The sequence below is a fragment of the Pyxicephalus adspersus genome, chromosome 6 (genome assembly GCF_032062135.1).
Source record: "Pyxicephalus adspersus chromosome 6, UCB_Pads_2.0, whole genome shotgun sequence".
In the NCBI taxonomy this organism is placed as follows: Eukaryota; Metazoa; Chordata; class Amphibia; order Anura; family Pyxicephalidae; genus Pyxicephalus; species Pyxicephalus adspersus.
The window spans coordinates 62,756,138-62,777,706 of record NC_092863.1 but is presented as its reverse complement, the minus strand read 5'-3'; the positions used below and the strand labels follow the sequence as shown (position 1 = coordinate 62,777,706).

Sequence of the window (21,569 nt, the reverse complement as noted above, 5' to 3'; positions counted from 1 at the left end):
CAGTCTAAATACTATTTAAAGTTTGCACTGTATGTTAGCTGTTTCTCAATCACAGAAGCAAACAAATTTTAACTAACAATTAGAGCCTCTGTCAGGTTTGCATCCCTGCTGAAAAGATTGTAGAAACAGCTGTCTAATAGGGGAGAGCCCTTCACTTTGTACAGATTTCCATCCACTTAGGACTTTCAGACTTGCGGTAAACCACAGCATTGTACTTCATGCTCAGCCGCACTCCCAACCAGGAGTGTTAACAGGCAACCGTATGGGAGTGGTTGGGAACACAGTTGCGGCACAGTTCTTGGAAACGGCATTTGCTTCTGACTGCTTGGTTGGTTTTTCCACCTTTTTACCCTGCCAATAGATAAACAAAAACAGCACGTTGTACAGATATATTGTAATATAGGGGCTACCTATGTGCAAATGAGTGAAACATGGGTTCATCTTTCGATTAGAATAGAGCATACACCTTCTCGTAAAGAGACGTTTAATGAGACACAGGGAAGGCAGGGAAACACATAAAATCCAGTCTGTTTTATTGTTTTGGATCAGTTATGGGATGGATTTCTGACCACTGGGTTAAAGCCAGAAGAACATTTTGTTTACTAAAAGTTATCCATGGAGCATATTACACAATTGTGGTTTGGCAGAACCAGTGGTCTGTGAGTATTTCTCTTTTCCAAGTGTGCAATCATTACGGTAGAGGAAATGGGACTTCAAGAGAAGAATGTCTTGGGAAGTTTCATCTTATCTAACTTCATCTTAGATGAGTACCGCTAAATCGATCTTCTCATCTGGAAGCACGTAGCTGTAAAGTTTCAAGTTTTAGGCTAATCAGCTGCAGAAGCCTTCACGGCTTTGGAAACAAATATATTGTTTTGGAGCTTTCAGAGATTTAGTATTTTTCAAATTGTACTGAAATCTACATCTTGCAGGCAGTAGTTTATATTTTATTTTTTTCTGTGGATTTGGACATTTTAAAACTTGGATTGAATCAAAAGTGCATTCGTACACTGAAGGCAAAGCTTCTCTTGCTACTCATTTTCATTTACCTACCATTTCCGTTTTGACTAATTACTTACCAAAACTTGCTGAAAAGTTTTCACATTCAAGTGCAGTAATGCACAGCATCCAAAAGAAATCCATCTTTTACTGGTTTGACTCTTGCAAGTAAGTTCTAACTTCTTGCTATGGATTACCAGATTGAAGAATCACAATTTAAACATTAAGGGATTCTAGTTCAATAAGACTAACTCAAATAAGGCTTTGCATGGTTTTTTGAGTTTAATGGTAATGTCAGGGGCCAGATTCATTGTAGTGGATCGATTATAAATAAACCCAAATATTCTAGTGATACCCACTATCTTTTATAAATAAGTTTTCTACCGTTAAAAGTTGTAATGTAAAGTTCATTAATCTAGAGCATCCAGGTTTTTCTTCACTTCCTGTCCCACAGAACCACTAGGAAGTGAAATTAAAATTCCTTACTGGAAATTCTCGTAGACAATTGTCACCATAATAATTGTCCCCATTTGAAGATTTCCCCTCCATTTCTGTTTTGGTGATATATCAACATTTTGGATTTTTCTTCCCTTTTAATGCCTGTGACCATCTTTACTAGCTATTTTTCAAGAAAGTTATATTAGTTTTGGGTCAATTTTATCAAAATATTTTCTGCTTGGAAAAAACACCTTTCTCTGTACAGTTATTATTCTATGCAATAAACATGTTACTACATAAATCTGAATTCCCTGAGCACTTTTGTGTTATCCAAAGGGGGAACAGATCAGGTTTGGTATGTCTGATTATTGAAATAATTGACAAAACATTTCATAAGGGTCACTCTTCTCATTTAGTTCTTTGTGTCAGCTTTAGTTTTTAAATATTTTACAACAATCTAGAAGAAATAGTGAAAGGGAGCCTAAAGCTTCACTTGTTAGTTTGATGAAAAAACTACTAGTGTTTCATATTTATCTGACTTAGTGTATTGTTAGTATTATATTAACAAATGCCTATATAGATAATAGAAAAGGGCCAGTGACTACAGGCTTTTGTTTTTTGTCAGACCTGTTTCACCCCCTTACCCATACAAATCAAAAGGGATGCTGAAGCTGTTCAAGAGGAGATCATCTGCAAGTCACATGCACCAGCCATTGAATTGTTATTGCTCTCATCATGTCGAAAGGATGTCAAAAGCAAGCTCATCAACAAAGCCCTAAGACTGTTAATGACACAAGCTCAAATACTCAGTAACTGCCCAATTTTTCCATTTTAGGTGGAGAACCTCCAAGCCAGTTTCACTTCCCAAGGACTAACACAAGGAATCTGATCTGTTCTTCCTTGTAGATCTGCACATATTGGACATGCATGTTCACATAATAATAATTTAGGGCTGCAGGGAGAGGTAGCCCAGAAAACTGCAGAGAAAATACAAGCTAGAGCTTGCTCCAACCTTTCAAAAAGCAATAAATCGCTGACTACATTTTAGATAATTAAGTTCCACACATTTTTCTTTTAGTGCCTTCAGCTGTTTTTCTTTAAGATAGCTCAATTCTCACCTTTAAAGACAAATGGTGCTGTTTGATAATATTGATGGTCCTGTTTCCCAACCACCTACAGCAGTTTGAATCCTGTCCTGCTATGCCCAGCTCTTACCCAACTGATGGCAATATAAATAAGTTCTATATACGTGGTTTTGTGCCATCCCAAAAAAAAATGGAGCTGCTGTGTGACTACATAGAGGAATCCTGTGCAGGATTTTCTGTTCTCCACATCTGTACCTTACAGTCTGCCTTCTAATGTGTCATTGGAGTTATCTGCCTAATCAGTTACCGGTTGATTTGGTCTCCTATATTTTTGTGAATAATTCTCTAGGCATTCCCAATTTCCTGTTTATCCATGTTTTTAGCTCCTTACCATAGTAGAGAACTCCTAAAGATGGGATGAGAGTCAGTATTTTACCGTGCAGTCTGCATTTTGTGGGACATTGAAGAAAAAACAGATGTTACTCCTGTACCAACGCCTGTCCAGCTACTGTTCAGATAATTAGAGAGGACAGTTCTATTTTAGCTTACCATGTCAGCTTGTGGTATATAATAGCAGATTGGGAAAACTATCCCATTTGCTTGCATCTAGAAATAAGTAGGTTCAGGGTCATCTGGTTTGTGTTTAATCTTTGCACAGAATTTGATGTCATTCTTTAAACTGTATTTTTAGCAGCAGCGTTTTCCTGAAGGCTTGAATTTTTAGATATTGAGTGGCACTCTAATTCTTTTCACGCATATGGACTCTGCAGATTTGTTGACTTGTATTTTTTACAAACTGTACAGATCATATTTTGTATTTTTTTTAATCCCTAAAGTCCAGTAATGTGCAGTGGGTAGTGGAAGAGTTGCTTAGATATCTGACTACCTATTTTACTTATTCTTATTTTTTTGAGTGGACTGTTAACTGTAAATCTTCTAACCCCCTAAACCAGCCACACAGAGTTAGCTGTGTATAATTTCCCACATTTAAGTTTAGTAGGTTTCTGTTTCTTTGTGGCATAGATTCAACAAAGTTCTAAAAAAAAAAAAACATTACTCAAAGACTGGTTCATATTGACATAATTGCATCAAGCAGTGGCTGCAAGTATGTTTGCTACACTTCCATGATGTGATTCCCCTGTTCCATACATGGTGACTATGTAGACCATTTGAGTACAGTAAATTCATTGTTATGTTCAAGAAACGACTTTTAGATGATCTGAGCTTTGTGTCATGGCATGTTATCCTGCTGGAAGTAGCCATCAGTGAATGGGTACACTGCAGTCATAAAATAATGGGCATAGTCCTCATAAATACTATGATGGACTGGTATTTACACTATGCTCAGTTGGTGCTAAGGGGCACAAAATGTTCCAAGAAAATATCCCTTACGCCATTACACCACCCGCCCAAACAATTGATACAAGGCAGGATGAATCTATAATTTTATGTTGTTGATTCCAAATTTGAAAACATATTCTTCAAATGTTGCAGCAGAAATCAGACCAGTAGATGCTTCTTTTAGTCTTCTCTTGTTCAATTTTGGTGTACCCGTGTGAATTGTAGCCTCAGGTACTTGTCCTTAAATGACAGATGTGACACTCGGTGTTGTCTCCTACTGCTGTAGCCCATCTGCTTCAAGGCTGGATCTGTTGTGTATTCAGGGACACCGTTGTAATGAGTGGTTATTAGAAATATTGTTGCCATTCTAATAGCTCAAACCAGCCTGGCTATTCTCTGACCTTTGGTATCAACAAAGCATTTTTACCTAGAAAACTCCTGTGCACCGGACAGTTTCCTTTTTTTAGACCATTCTCTGTAAACCCTAAGGGTGGTTTGCATGAAACTCCCAGCCTGTCTGACACGAACATCCATGCTACATCCATGTCACCTAATCCACCTTTCTTCCTCATTCTGATGCTTGGCATGAGCTTCAGCTGACAATTTCTGTGTGCCTTAATAATTGCTATGTGATTGGATGCTGTGTAGTGCGTGTATCTATGTATGTATGTGTATATATATATAGACATAATGGTAAATAAAACTGTATCTAGTTTTAGTCCCTACACATCAAGTCAAGTTCAGTATGTAGATTTCTTTGAATTGTGATTAGAGTTAAGGAGTCTGGCTTACCCCTTCCTGCCAGTCCAGCCATACTATTGTCTGGCGAGAGCAAATATTATGGTGAAGCACAGACATGCTTAGCTTTCTATCCTGTCTTTATAAATAGCTATCAGGGTTGGGCTGGGAGCTATGGAAGTGTCACAGTGTTTTGTTTTTTTGTTCCTTATCAGCTAATTTTTTTTCCTTTTATTTCTATTTACAGAAACTGAGACCTGATGACGTCACAAAATCTGCTCTACAGAAAGAAATTAACTTTGAAAAAGTGTGCAAAAAGGTACATACATTTTCTACCTTAAATAGCCTTACTGTAAGTTTTTGGAGGTGTAGCTGTAACTAGATTGCCTGTAGTAAACCCACTTGAAGGTGGGAAGAACAAACCCCACTCCTTAGACAAGAATTCCAGCCAATGAGTCATCTGTGCTGCCCATGTTTGTATTATTTTAAAACAGAGCTCCAATCACACACACCTAAATTACACATGGGTCATTTGTAGGTTTTTAGGTTGTAATCCCTGTGGGCCAGGTTCTTTAGCATATATAGTAATATATGGCTGAACCTTTTTTTCACAATTGCACAGGTTTACCTTTAACGTTAATACCATTTATTTCCATTGTCACCTGTGTGACATAATGTTGATTGTATTTGCTTTCATTTTCTCATGGTTGATCTGGAATTATCTGTGTGAGATTTATATTTACCAATTTCTTCAGTTAAAACGTTATGCAAAACTTCCTTTATTGTACGTTGCAGTTTTCCCACTCTCTCCTCCTCAATTACTGTGATAGTTTACATCATCCTTGGGTGTTCTTCCCAGGAAGATTAACTTACAGGCCATGCTTGGGTCCCTGAACCAATATTTGTATACATGGAAAGGAAGTAAGTACACTTGTAAACATTCTTGTATTCATTAAGACCAAATAATTTAAAGTCCAACATTGAATATGTCCAGGATGAGCACAATGACATTGATAATATTATGCTGACCTCTGTAAATAGCAAAGCTTTCCTGTGCCTTCCTTAATTATTTATAAAGGTAAAACTCTATTATTGTAGATATAAACTAACATTTTAATTTTTACTGACGCATGAAAATCCCAATTAGTGAAGATCACCTTCATATACCCTTCTGTTATGGGATAGCATCTGGAGTATAGCACACTGCAGTTTTCAGGCCTGAGAGGGGAAAGTGACACATTTCATTTTTTTTATAATTTAGGCTGTGATAAAATCCTTCTGTGCTCTGCCAAAATATACCAATTTCTTCTGTCATAGCGCTGCCACCATGGCACACCAGGCAATATCTCTATTTTTTGGGTATCAGACCGTAAACATATTAGGTGCTCTCCAAAAACAAGAAAAGAAAATAGTGTTAACTGGCTGTGTTTTGTGACATTTCATTTTAAAACAATATCCTGCTCTTCTAAAAGACCAGACTTTTCCCTGAATCTATTACAATGTGACTATGATTATTTTATTGCTTGCCTGGCATGCAGTTTATATCGGAATCTCAGGTTGAAATGCATAGTTTAAAATGCCAACCATTTTTACATTCCTGGGAAGAAGAAATAACATAACCTTAAATGCACTTGTTCTTTGTTACATGTTCAAACAAGCTGCAAGAGACATGCTTAAAGATAGCCACGTAGAAGGTCTGTGTAGGCAATGTAATGACTCTGTAATTTATGGTCATTTAACTTCTGATTGGAGGTAACTGTTACTGTCCCAGAGAGCCCAGAGCAGCTATAGCACTATACATAATCTTCACTTGAAATGACTCATTCTGCATAAAGCATGTATACTCATTTGTAAATACTATATAATTTAACAGTGACTGTATTCCCACATTTTAGTCAGGCTTTACCTGCTGAATGCCATTATATATCTTCTTGTTCTGTTCAGCGTACCAACCGGTCTATGTACCAGACATCCCAGCTTGCTTCATCTGTAATTTTTACCATTTAAAGACCACATGAGTCTCCCTAGTCACAGCCAGTGGCCAGGAACATGCTATGGTACTAACAACATGTAAAATGTGTATGTTGTACATCCCTTCTTTGGGAGCCAGTAGCTGAAACTTTGCAGGGAGGGTTGCTCTGGATACCGGTTGTCATTCAGGTCAGGTTGGTTCTGATCCAGCCAGCAGGTAGACATTGTCAGTTTAGGGCTGCAATTCCATTAAATTGATATTTTAAATGTTAAATACTATATTATCTGTAGATTACAGTATTAAAAAGATCATGAAAAGTTAGAGTTTGCTAGATAAATATCTCACAGTAATGAAAAGACAATGATTATCAGTATATTCACACACTGCATAATTCTCATTCAAAATAAAGCTAGCAGTCCCTTACCTTTTGCTTCTTACTTCTCTAAAGAATAGCTTGTACGGCCAGTATTACAGTATAAGAAATCCATCCTAGATTGGTGCTCTGTAAAAAATCTGAAACTGTGATTTTAATTAAAATTTTAATAACACAATTATTCAGCTACACACAGTCCATTTTCACTGTCTTCTTGGAGAAAAAAGGAAAGAGAGAGGGAGATGAAAAACAGTTGTAGGTGTTTGAGGAGGAGACAAAGGAGATTTTATTTCAAATTTTAAAACAAAGTATAAATATTGCTTATGTTTTTATATTTTGAGTTCAGGATGTTTCCTGCTGTGGAATCTGTTTCTCATTTCTTCTGGAATTTTGAGAAGTGGGTAATGTCTCAACTTTCCGTCTTTTATTATTCTCTCTGACAGTATTTGGTAAATGAAAATATTCCACTTACAAAAAGTGCGAGAAAAACTATAGTTGATGTCACTTGTAATGTATTTATGGCCACATTGAGTTTTGGTTTGTGGCGTTAGGATCTATGTTTTATATGGCCTGAAGAAAAAAAAGGTTTGAATGGGAAGCTGCAGGTTATTATAGCAGGTAAAAATCTTGAGCCATATTTTGGAGAAGAAATAGTCTCCTTCTACTGAAAGGGTGTCAGGTAGCAACAGATTTCTATCAATCCATACAGAAAAGCTCAGTCTAAAAAAAGCGTTTGTTTGCAGTTGTGTTGCCGTTTGTGCCAGTAGGCACCTGAGAGCAGTAAATGCTGCAGTTTATTAACTTCTTGTCTGAACTTATCTAGAATCCCCATCATCTGACTTTTTATTCTCCTGCTGTATAACACTACATCTCAGCAAGCATAACAGCTACCATCATACTAGCTAGTACCAGAGTAAACTGAAGAAATAAAAATATGGGTACCAACTCATAATGTAAAAGGTTCAAAGGAAGTGCCATGAACAGAAAATGTGTCAGATCAGTTACCACAGTTAGCCATTAGCGTCCAGCTAACAATGATACAAACATTTACTTTCCCTTCCCAAAGGTCCAATGATGAAGGATGTGGGAATTGGGAAGTTTTCTGTAAATTACTATGCCCATCTTTTTAAGGGTGGGGTATAGGTCCAATTATCCCATAACGTGGCAGAGTTTGTTCAGCACCCACACAAAAACACCACCATGAGAAACGTGACCTTCAGAACCTTGGAACCTATAAATTAAATATTCCTTTTGAGTGTAATCTAATAATTACATATTTTATCCTATATGGTTTTTAAAAACATCAATAATATTCATCTTTTAGGAACAATAGTTATCCCTATTTAAATCAGTTTCCAAAAAAAATGTTGTTCATTCATTTTTAGTTACTTCTGTTGACCTCACAAATGGTGAAGCCTTGGTAGCAGTTATTGTATCTCTAGCACACTACTTGTGATCTATACATTTGTCATCTTTACATTCATCTTCCAGAACTCCCACCAGTGTATGCTGCAGGATCATCATTTCCTTAAGGTGGTTTCCTGTTGATTGTTTAGAAGCAGGAGATTGTCTTTGGTTTATTGGCCTATTTGGATTTGTGATTTATGCCAACTTCACAGCTTCAGTGTCTCTAGATGTACTGTAGCATATGTTGGTAATACATAACTTTTATTACTTCATCATGCATTGTTTTTCAGGCCTGATTATATCTCTTGGCTGGCTTTGATTAAATAAAAACAAATGAGAGATGGATTGTGTTTTAACATTATCATGGACAGCTGGCCATGCCCTTCAAATTTAAGTACATTTTTGTGTAAAAAAGATGCTTATTTTGTACAACAAATCCCAATAGCGTATTTTTATCCCTACAATTTTCGGGTAATGTCTTACTTGCAAAAGACACAGCTACTGATTTTAGTATTTGTGTGATTGCAGTTTGATAACTTTGGTCATTATCCTTCTCCACCTGTTCAGTGTTTTACTGGCAAGGCATCCGAAGTAGCGTTGATGTTGGATAACTGCAAACCTAGTGATTTTACTAAAGCTGTGTATATGTTTGTGTGTGCAGGCTTATGTTATTTTAGGCCAATAATGTAACTTTCTTTAATTTTTTTTATTAAATTGGATTTGAAAAAATACAGCCAACTATATAGAAAGAAAATCTCGTGCCAGTCAGAAGTGGTCCGCTATTGACAATTACCAGTAATTGACACTACTCCAATTGTAAATACTCAGCTTTAAGTGGTATTTTTAGTAAACATTTGCACGGAAAGTACTTCTAAGGTTACCATAAGGGGTACATTAGAAAATCTTTACCTCTTTTATGCACAGCTGCAGAGTTACTGAATGATGGGTTACTGGTCGTAGGTGAACATATCACAGATTGTACATTCAACGTTCCATTACTGTTCTGTTTATCTGTAATGTGTTGGCGTATTGGAGCGGGGCACAGAATGCTGCTCTTTTGCAGCAGTCAGAAGACATTGCCTCATGTTTATTTACTGGATCTGTCAGGTTTGTGTATTGGGTTTGAAAAGCAGTGGCAACAGAATTGTGTACTACACACTGAAAGAGCCGCTTGTGTGACTGACCAAGACAGAGGGTTGTATTGTCTGGCAAAACTGTATTTTCCAAGTCAAAACAAATCAAACCATTTAGTCAATAGGAGTGGATTGATTGCAGGGAGTGGATCAGATGACATAATAAAGTAGACAATCAATGATTTACTGTGAGGTTGTAATAGGTAGTTCAATTTTATTTTAAATCTAAATGTATTTTGTCTGTTTCTTCTTGGGGTCCTCATACTCAAATTTGCTTTGCCATTGCACAAAAAAAAAATATTTTATTTCACTTAAAAAAGAAGTAGATTCAATGTGGAGTATTCTTCTGTAAAAGAAAGAATTTTACACAATAAACAGTCCACAGATTAATTGCTGACAGAGTCTAATATCAAGAAGAGTTTAAATAGAAGAAACACTACAAAATTTACAATGATAATACAAAACAGTAAAACTACTAACAGGTGGCATGAATTATCTGTTTTCCATGACTATTAGCAGCAAGTGAACAGTCAGTTCTTGTAGGTGATATGTGGGAAGCTTGAAAAAAAGGCATCTGAGCTACTTTGACAAGGGTCATATTGTTGCATCCCCAAAATAGCAGATCATTTGTGGTATTCCTAATATGCAGTGTTCGGTACCCACCAAGATTAGTCCAAAGACAGCTACTAGCAGGATCATTGGTACCTAGATCTCACTACTTTGGGGAGCAAAGGCTAGCCCATGTGTTTCCATCCCACAGAAAAGCTAATGAATTACAAATTGCTGGAAAAAAACTTAATACTGGCTAATAGTGCAGTGTTAGTAGCAACAGGAGAACCTACACAATATTATGCATTTGATTATAATATATTGCCTGATGTGTTTGGTTATAAAAACATGACATCAAAGGAGCTTGTGATTTATCACCACACTATGTCACAAACACCTGGGTTACTCACAGCTCTTTACTACTATTTAGTGTAATGTGATTTCACATACATTGAAAGGAGGGAAACAGAAGTATTTAAATTGGAATTTTGGCAGCCATGTGTTCTGTCTCTCCTCCCTTTCCTACACTCCAATCATCTGATCTAGGATCCTTGTGGATACTGCACACAGTGACCCATGCTTTTGGACTCTGCCCAACTTAGAAAAAGGGATAAATAGACACTGCAGGTGTCATCCTGTTCATTTTACCTTCATTGTCTTCTATCACTGTCCTTCACTTTTCTTTATATCACTCTCAAATGTAGGTGTGTCACTTTAAATATAGAAAGGAAAAGTGTGATGTTTAAAAATTGAGTTGTAATTAATATGTTTATGTTACTGTTACCTATTTGGCTTGCTTTTTCAAATTGGCATGTTTATATGGTTGTATATGTTGTGATATTAAAAAAACAATGAAAAGGGCCACAGCCAGTTTTATTGTGCTTTTATTTCAGTTAAGCTATTGTGGTATGTTATGCAGTATAAAATATAGTCCTTTGTGCTGTATTAAAAAAAATATATAGCAGCTTATTGTAAGTGGAACTCTGTATGGATCAGTGCTAACGCTCTATGCCTACACCTTGTTTTTTATGTGTTAGTAAGTAAAATTAAAGGCAGTGTTTAGTGTAGGCCTTTTTCACATGTGTTTTACATTACATTAGCATACAATAAATTGTAAAACAATGCTTAGCTTATTTGACATGAGCTCCTTGGTGCCTTTCACAGTGCTGAGCAAGGTAAAGCTGTTTTCCATGTGGATAAAATGGGAAACATTTTCTTCCTCTGATTTGCCTTTCTACTAGTTGAGAACTTCTTTGGCTTCTAAGTACACATACTTGCTGGCTTGCTTCTTCTTAGGAGAAAACTGACAGATCTCTGACCGTATGAAGCGTTACCTGCCTGGACAAAAGGCACTGCAAGAGTTCATATTTCACAGAAGGTGAACAGTCAGTAGGGAAAGTGGGAGAAATCCCCCGAACCCCCTCCCCAACCTTTTCAAGCATTTAGGTTTCCTCCCCAATAGATCAAAACCCTTTTAGTGCTCTATGTTGTTAATAATCTGTTTTTTTCTTATTGCAGCCAAACAGCACGGTCGAAACTCGGGCAATAGCAAGGCTAGCCACACAGCCACTATTGAAGCAGAAAATATCTGCAATAAAAGGTAAGAGATGGTATATGAAGTCTTTGGAATCACGACTTGAAGTTACTAGTGCATGATATAACATTGCTCACATTTCTGCAGAAATTGATGAAGACTTTTATTGATAATATGTAAATATTGATAATTTGTGCAAAGTAATATTTAATTCAAGATGGACATGATTCACATCACTAGACCATTCCTCTGATGCCATGCACACAATTCACAGATCCAACACTTTGGAATAAGGGAACATATATTTTCAAAAATTACAATTATTTTGCAGGTTAGATTTTCTAAATTTAAAACATTTAGTCGCATGGTTGAAAATAACATATCCTGATGGTAAAACCTTGTGAATTGAAGCAAATGAGTGCAAAGACACAGTGGTTAGGTATTTTTAATGAGATAAGAAGTCATATACTGCAAATACTGCTATATACAGAAGGCAGGAGAATTGCTACAGGTGTCTGTACAGTTACAGTTCTGAAAGGATTATTTCCAAGGCTAGTACTGGTACCCATATTGAACACACATTACAGATGTATGGCCACTCCTGTCATTATTAGGAAACTTTCTCCAGGAAATGCCATGTATTCATGTAGTCAAGTTCATGAAATAGTTGCTTAGAGGCAGGAGCAGCAAAAAAGTATTTATTGGCAAGTGGTTATGATACACCATTCTTTATTAAACCGTGTTCCCATTACCAAGCAAGCAGGTCCTCAAACCAACTGTTAAGATAATGTTAAAGTGTTTGTCAACCCAAACATTTTTTTTATTTTTGGATAGGGTGTAAATGGGCTAGTACTTCTGTTAGGGCTCCCTGCTCTATCCAAACCTTAAAAAACAAATGTAGCTTGACAATTGTTAGCACAACTAAATCATTCCACTTTGTGTGTTTGCTATTGATTTTACATAGTCAGGTTGAAAAAAAGACATGAGTCTATCTAGTTCAACCACAAGGGAAATAAATCCAAGATATAAACCCAATAGACAAAGTTGTTCCAGAGAAAGGCATAAAACCCTGCTACAATTTGCTCCAACAGGGCAAAAGGATTCCTTCCTAATTCCATGAGGCAATCGGATGTTCCCTGGATCATTAGTCTGTTATCTTTACTTTAAATCTTTATTACCCAGTTATATTCTGTGCTTCTAGAAAAGCATCCAGGTTTTTCTTAAAGCAATTTATAGTAGTTGCTGAAACTACTTCCCGAGTGAGCCTTTTCCACATTTTCACAGACCTTACAGTGAAGAATCCCTTCCTTATCCGGAGCTTAAACTTCTTTGCCTCCAGACGCAAAGAGTGTCCCCTTATTTTTTGTAATGATCTCAAAGTGAATAATTGGGAAGAGAGTTCTCTATATGGACCATTTATATATTTATACAGGGTGATCATATTCCCCCTAAACGTCTCTTCTCAAGTAAGAATAGATTCAATTCAGCTAATCTCTCCTCCATTTATTTTATTAGTTTAGTTGCACGTCTCTGAACTGTCAATGTCCTTTTTGTGAACTGGTGCCCAAAACTGGACAATCTTGAAATTTATTGAAAAAATTGAGGAAATGTTTCCGTCTCATTAGATATAAAAACCTTTTTTTTTTTATGAAAACAAAGAGGTTTGGCTTCACATTCAATCTGGATCAAGCTTATAATAGAAAGAGAGGCATAAAAATATTTTTCTAATGTTATTTAAGAAACAATCTATACAATAATAATAACAATATTTTTCTATTTAAATCCAACCATTCAAGTCCATGCCTTGGAGTAGCAAGGAAAAGAAAAGTACAGCTGAGGGGAAGTGCTGGAAATGCCAGACACGGCCAATGCGGAGCTAAATCTTTTGAGTGGCCCGCCGCTGAAACTCCCTCTTCATTAAAAATGGCGCCATTATTTGTGTCTATAAAACAGTCCAAGGCGGGGCCAGGCATAGGCAGAGAGCCCGCCAGTCTATAGACGCGAATGATGACAGGAATTGTAGTAGCGGCGCTATTTCAATGCAGAAGCGGGCCAGCTGCAGTTCAATTTTAGGATTCCTTTGGGGGCCGGATTTGGCCCCCACGCCAGAGTTTTACATCTCTGCTTTAGATACTGCATGCTGTTATTAAATCTATGATCTACCAGAACCCCCAGATCCTTTTCCATTTTGTACTCCCCCAAATGTACTCCCCCCTAGACAGTATGAAACATGCATGTTGTTTTTGACCTGCTTTATGCTGTGTTTGATATATATACACAGGTCATTGATAAATATTTTAATATATAGATTTAAATGTTTGCTAAATATATATATATATATATATATATATATATATATATATATATATATATGGGCCTTACTCTGAAGTGTAAGCATTTGTTAAAGTAATAAATCTAAATGTCTTTTTTTGGCATTTTCAAGACCTTTTCCTTCTCAATCTTCCTCAGTATCTTTTTTTCTTTTATGTATTTTTCTTTCCATTCATTATTTTGTTTTCTCCTAGTCCCTGTCGGTCATAACCTCTACTTTTTTCCAGTCACGTACTGATTCGCCTGTGGAATTTTTTTGTATTTATAGTTGTTGGTTGGTTGTTTAATTTATGGCTCATGTGCAAGTTTCTTTCCTTTCCATCCTATTTTATTATTTAATCATTTTTTTTAACACGTGAGTAAATTTATCCCAACGCCGAGGCATGCCAGGAATTTACACTTGCCTGCCTATGTCAAGTTTGGTGCACACTCATGAAGTTGGTGCACACTAGAAACAAAGTTTCTAGCAGGTAAGGCAGAGTTTTTTTTACACCATACAACAAACAGGTTCCATCTACTATAAAGAAAAACCTAGCAATTTTTGTGCAAAATACTTTATCTTTACTTAGGTACATTTTACCTTGATTGCCTATAACCTTTTAAACTGTTTTTTTGTTTCATCTTTGATACACAAATGCATGAGAAAAGTGGCACCTTTGCAGCCCCTTGGTCAACTCCACCCATCCATGGGGCTGCCACAGGCTGCTTGAAGCATCCTCCGCGAAGCAGTATTTCACTGACATTAGAAAGCATTAACCACACTACAACCTCATTTCTAGTCTGAACGTAGCCTAAAGGTTAGAGAAACATACATGCTGCAGGATGGACTGTTCCAGCTCTGTGCCAACTTGTGAGTTTACAATCTTGCACAGCTTTCACATCACAATTTCTATTTTTTTAGCTATATTCACCCCTTAAACACTAAACACTGTAGTCTGCCTTCTTCCTAATATGGGATACCCATATGCCTGCAAATGTCCCTTACCATGTTTAAAGAGGCCCCAGGCTATGCATCTTGCAAATAATATCTGACCTATTTAAAAACTTTTGACATTTTTAACATTATATGTAAGCACAGCTAACCCTTTTATATAATGAAAAAAAATGTCTTCTGTATACCCTTAAAACACAGTAATAGCACATATATGGGGTAGGCTTGCACGGTTTACAAGTTGCATTTAAAACTTGGTTTATTCACGAAACTGGTTTTACACAATTTCACGCTTTGCAGGAATCCAATGAACTTGCCCCAGGGAAAGTCCTTGGTATCTTCAAATAAGTGACTTTGCGGCAATTCAAAATCAAATATATTGTTTACAATAGTGAATCTCTTTCACAGTACATATTATCTCTATCAAAGTACATAATGTAGATAAGGTTTGTCTATCCCATTAGCATCATGGGATTTCTGACCCTTTATATAGACAATACAAGAAAATCTTTGTAAACGGCTTGAGCACATCCCCTAAAGAAGCCTATCGCTGAAACGCGTCAGGTCCGGAACCGTACTTCTTGCTCAAGAATTAGGAAATAATCTGTCTAGATAAAGGGTCAGAAATCATATGATGCTAATGGGATAGACCATCCTTATCTATAATATATACTTACATGAATGTGATGGAGATTTACTATTGTAAACAATATATTTAATTTTGAATTGCCACAAAAAAAAAACCCTGCTGTTCTGTCATTATTTTTTATTCATATGCTTATTACCTCAGGGGGCGGCTCTAGCATATCCGTTAGAATTTGAACCCAAGAGGGAGAAACAACCACTTTTATTTTATCTTCAAATAAGTATTCATTCAAGCTAGACTAGACTTCCCTAACTATTTTAGAAAAGAACCTAGTAATTCCAATGGCCCTAGACGTATCTCAGTCATCAGTAATGTTCTTCCCAGCCCCTTTTAACCAGCACTTTTCATTAACCATACGGCTGTTTTTGTAAAGTTGGGTCACAATACAGGGGCACTGGACAGTTATGGCATAAATACAAACACGATGGAAAATGGGACATACCGTGTTTCCCAGATGATAAGGCATCTCCATCAAATAAGCCACCCCCCGATTTTTGCTCAAACAATTAAAATAAAGCACGCCCCGCAAATAGGACATCCTCCGATACCTGATACTGTGTGCCTCTGTGTGACTCCTCGGTGCTGGCTGCAGTGCAGAGTGAAACTGAAAGTAACTTCAGAGGACAAGCAAGCTGCTGATCCCTGTCCTAATAGAGTCTGTTACCCAGCCGTGGAAGCCAAAAAAAAGTGAGTCAGTGATCAGAAGGGGACAATCAATGGCACATACGGTAGTGATCAGAAAGGGGACAATCAATGGCACATACGGTAGTGATCAGAAAGGGGACAATCAATGGCACATGAGTGATCAGAAAGGGGACAATCAGTGGCACATGAGTGATCAGAAAGGGGACAATCAATGGCACATGAGTGATCAGAAGGGGACAATGAATGGCACATGAGTGATCAGAAGGGGACAATCAATGGCACAGAGTGATCAGAAGGGGCAAATCATGGCACATGAGTGATCAGAAGGGGACAATGAATGGCACATGAGTGATTTTCAACAATAAATGTGTACTGCAGTCTTCTTCATGGAAAAATAAGACATCCCCCTAAAAATAAGACCTAGGGCATATTTTGGCATTTCAAAAAATATAAGACCGTGCCTTATCATAGGGGAAACGGTAATAGGAGGGTGGACATTCGAATGTTGGAACAAAGAATAGGAAGAATAAGGGGTGGTAGAAAGTTGACATCATTATGGAGTTGCTGGATTCCTAAAGCAACAACAGCTGGAAACACTAAATTTGTCATGTGTTGCCCTGCCCAATTTTTTACCACCCACCCAGGATCAAAACTTTCTGTTAAAAAACATACTCAAGATGTCTTTCTAGTTTATATACAAACATGGCAAAATAACCTACAAAAACTACTTACTAATTACAGAATCCTTCTCCACGGGTACTTAGTTCCTTCAAAGATCCCTTAGTCTCTCCTGACATACCCATCGCCATACTCTAGAAGTTGTTCCTCCATATCTGTTGGGAATGCTGTTTGGTATGGCTATGTTAATCTTACATCTAAAAGGACAGATTTATAGATCCTATGAAATGTAAATAATCTCTCATATAATTATGTGTATGTTAGCTGTCTGTTCTGCTGGGGAACAGTTTTAACGTAGCCTGAAAATCCCTAATAGAAAAACTGGTTTCCACCTAATAGCTGTACAGGTAAGAAGGGTAAAGGCCAATGTTTTAGCTGCATATCTTGTAAATGAATAAAGTGAACAGTGAAAAATGACTGGTTGTTGCAGCTATGTACAAATCTTTATCTTCATTTATTTGTATACCTTACTTAATTTTAGATGCTATCAAAGCTTTCAAAGAAGCCAGAAAAATCGCTGCAAAGCAGGAGGCTGAAAATGAAGAAACAGCTGAAGCTCCACAAATTGTGACGGTTGACAAAGAGAAACCGTCTATGCAGCAGGAAACCATGCAGAATAAGATAAAAGAGGACACCATACTGGAAGACGAAACTTTGGACAGCCCTTCTTGTGCAACACTACATGAAGAGACTGATATTGTCATTGACAATCATACAGCCGAGAAAATTTTTGTTGATCAGAATGGACAAAAGCCAGCTTCACATACATTGCCTAAAGTATCAGCAGAAACAAAACCAATAGAAATTATCCCAGAAACACCAGCATCACTCACAGTCCCTAATGTATCAGCAGAAATAAAACCAATGGAAATTATCCCAGAGAAGCCAGCATCACTCACAGTCCCCAAGGTATCTGCTGAAATGAGACCAGTGGAGGGTATCCCAGAGAAACCAGCATCAGTGTTAGTCCGCAAAGTACCACCTCAAAGAAAACTAGTGGCAGGTGTCCCAGAAAACCAAGCATTAGAAAATAAGACTGAGAAAAATATTAAACTTGGAAAGAAAATATCTCCTGTACACGACTCTGGCTCTGACTCCAGTGATATTGAGGACTCTGACAAAGAAGACAAGGAATATTTTGATGACAGCACAGAAGAAAGGTTTTATAAGCAGAGCTCTGGTTTTGAGGACAGTGATAGTGACAGTGAAGATGACTTTTTTATAGGAAAAGTAAGAAAAATAAAGAAAAAAAAGTCAAGCAAAAATCCTTCTTCGGATAAAGTCGAAAAAGAGACACTTCCAACAGAAACCACAAAACCTTTACCTGGAGGTACAGAGAATCTCAAAGGGATCCCAGTTCCCAAGTCTGCAAAACTAGAGTCTGTTTTTTGTACCTCCTTATCACACACAAAACAGAAACAATCCATTATGAAGAGGTAAGATAACGTAGTACTAAAAGTAATTAAAATCTATTTTACAGAATGGGTCAGTTAACACGTTTTCTTACCCTAAAAGCAGTTTCACAAATATTTTTATTGCAAACATTTCTGTTATACATCATAATATGTTCCGACTACCCACTTGTCACATAAATAAGGTTCATATGGTGTATACCTTACAGGTAATTTAACCTAATTTTGAGTTTTGCAGCTGTAGAGTTTGGACAATATAATCACAGTTACATGAAAACAGCATAGTGATTAGGTGTAAAACCTGTAATGTCAATGAAATGTTTTACTTTGTACAGTAAATTTACTTGTTTTCAGTAGTATAAGAAAGAAGAGACATGTGTCTGCAAAGATGGAACTTGCAGCTGCATTAATTGGTAATCTTTCCTAAGAGTAACAGGGGGCTGTTACTTTTAGTTGCCAGGTTCTTCACTTTTACGGACCCAGGAAAAATAGGTTAGACATCCTTTTGGGGATACTTATTCTGTGATAGCAGTGTTTGTCTTTGGGATAATGTTGTTACAGTCTATTTAGCTTCACCCCAGTTTATCAATGTATTTTTTATTGTCACTTTTGTTGTGTCTTGTTTTCACATATTTTTTTGACACTGTTACTAGACATTCAATACAGTTTTTCTATATTACTTTAATGCTTTTGTCCTTTCTCTAATTGTTATGGACAATGTATTTAAAACTATAGTATAAGGTAGATCTGTGGGTGGTGACAGATGAATTCTTTTCTCACTTCCTCTGTAGGTAGAAGTTTGATTCTGCTTTGTCTCCACTCCCACAGGTGCAAGCTTTACTTTCTCTCTGTAAGAGAGGCTGTACAAAATACTCCCCTATTTATATTAGTAAAATGATAAATGTGATAAAATGTATTAGTTATCATATTTCAATCATTACATATAAAGTTAATTTGATGCATTGGTTAGTGTTTCTATCTAGTTTATAGGTCATGCGGGTTTCCATCAGCATTTTAAAGGTTATCAAATTGGGGCCTCCCTGAAAAGTACATAATGTGGTGTTGTACCATATGCATTTTTTTGTTTTATAAATCTTTTTGTTAGTAATCAAAATTTCTTTTTCTGCAAGCAATGGCTTCGATCATAGCAGTAGTCAAGACAAGGCCCAGCATGTGCAGAATAGGAGAAATGTTAACTAATAAAAATAAGATGTAAAAGTACCACCTCAAGTTGTTGCCAAATGATGAATTATGTTTAGAAAAACTAAACCTATCCAAACTAAACATGAAAGCTTAGTCCCAAACCCATAACAATAGGCAGGATCGCCAACCATTACACAAGGGATCCCCCTTGTTAATTGTGTAGAGAAATAGGACTCTTCCCTTTTTGGGGGATTCTACAAGTATGGAGAAAGAAAGGATAAGCTTCAGGTCTTGTAAATGATATTGTATTACATATATTAACAAATACCATTTTATTTTCAGGGAGGCAAAATTACCTCCAGCAAGGAACAAGAAAGCAGGTATGTTACATAATATGTTCTTTTTTATGTATACTATATATGGACATTCACCTATATTATTTGTAGATTTGTTCACTTTTGAGAAAAGAGCCATCTAACATATATAGTAGGTATCAATTCACAGTCAGTTATGATATTCTAAAACTGCCAAAGTAATTGACGTAGTACGGGGGGGTTCAGTACAAAGTAATTAAAAATAGCTTTATATAAGGACTAAGCCTATGTCTGACATACAGTATACAATACTAAGCTAGATTTAGGTAGATGTGTTTAATGCTTGATGGGGGTCACCAATTATACCCAGTAAGGGAAGAACATGTAAACACTTTAGATGTAAGATACTGCTGTGCATTATAGAATGTCCCATGCTAACTTTCTTCATTTTAAGAATGTCACTTCTGGCTTTAACTCATCACATCCCCAATGATGTATATTACTACATACCGGTTAAAAGATACACTAAAGTATCTGGAATTCTTGGGGGAAAGGGAATACACATACATCTATATGTGGAAACATTGAAATAGTATGTTCATGCAGTTACAGTCATTTTATAACCCAGACTTTGCTGGGTTCATTGTATACACTTGTTGATGCTGTATACTGGGTGTTCTGTATCTCATCTGTGCATACTCCACTGCATTTATTTAGGTTAATGGCAGTCAGGCAGTTCACACACTGGCAGCTGTAGTAGCTTCACTCACACAATGTACGGCCAGACAGGTCATTAGACTGAGTGTGGAAGATGTGGATTCTTAGCGCGATTTTCCATTGGATCGGTCTCCAGCCGGGGAAGTAGATTCATCAGTCTGCTGGTTCAGAGGCACATTCTACAGGGGCTTACCATCAAGAATGCACTACTTATTCCATTCCCTTAACAGAAAATGTATATATTTCTAGAAATATGACTAGGACATATATTAAAGCCAGTTCATTTTATTAAATTTGAGTTCATAAATAGATTTATTACTTAGAATGAAATACAATTTTTAGAAAACAATCACACACATTCTGCCATATTGGAAAAATGTAGCCACTATGTAAAATGTAGCTTATATGTCTTTTTTTGTCTTGTTTCTGTTTAGTTGTTCCACAGCCACCCAAATTAGCGAAGAAACCTCCACCTGCCAGAACCAGTACGGTGAAGTCACAGAGTAAACCAGAGGAAGTTCTTCACCCGTCATGGGAGGCCAGCCGAAAGCGCAAAGAACAGTCTCAGATTGCAGTATTCCAGGGGAAGAAGATTGTATTTGATGATTAGGTTTTAGAATTTAAAACTGAGCACCAGTTAAAAGTCCACAACGTGGGGAGAAGTTGCAACCTCTGTCTCTGGTTTTCATTGATTTTGTGCCCCACTAAGGAGATTTCTCCTGTTTGGCTATTGTGTAGCTACAGAAGTTAGAACCTCTGACAGGATTTTATTTCTACCTGTAACCTCACTTGAGAGATGTCCATTTTCTTACGGTGGGGCAGAAATTAAGAGCAAATCTCTCCAGCAGGGATCAAAACAGCTTAGCAGGTTCTAACCTTCCCACATTCTCGCTTACATTTTACTAAATATATTTTATATAAAGTCACTGTGTTCTACCTGAGTAAACTATGATATAATAATGTTTGTATTTGTGTATGTGTTGTTTTATTGTTTTCGTTTTTATTTAAAGTTCACATTTATCCTTGCAAGTACAGAGAGTACCTACTGATCTTTTTCCTATTGTGAGCAGACAATAGGACTCAAATCATATATGGTGTCAGCCCTTCCCAGTCAAAGTAAGAAGAGGGGCTTACTTCCATAATCTGTTCCTGTTTAAGTTTGCCCTAGCTGTAATGCAGTGGG

At 36.8% G+C, this 21,569-nt stretch overlaps 1 protein-coding gene across 1 annotated transcript in view; it reads left to right on the top strand.

Annotated features, from left to right (window-relative positions):
* Positions 1-21,350, top strand: part of SRFBP1 (serum response factor binding protein 1) — a 44,196-nt gene extending 22,846 nt beyond the window's left edge. Inside the window, exons 4-8 of the mRNA XM_072416041.1 lie at positions 4,849-4,920; positions 11,554-11,635; positions 17,282-18,236; positions 19,698-19,735; positions 20,821-21,350. Coding sequence (XP_072272142.1) covers positions 4,849-4,920; positions 11,554-11,635; positions 17,282-18,236; positions 19,698-19,735; positions 20,821-20,996 — 1,323 coding nt within the window. The 3' untranslated portion in view covers positions 20,997-21,350. The remainder of the gene's footprint in view (positions 1-4,848; positions 4,921-11,553; positions 11,636-17,281; positions 18,237-19,697; positions 19,736-20,820) is intronic.
* Positions 21,351-21,569: the final 219 nt, after the last annotated feature.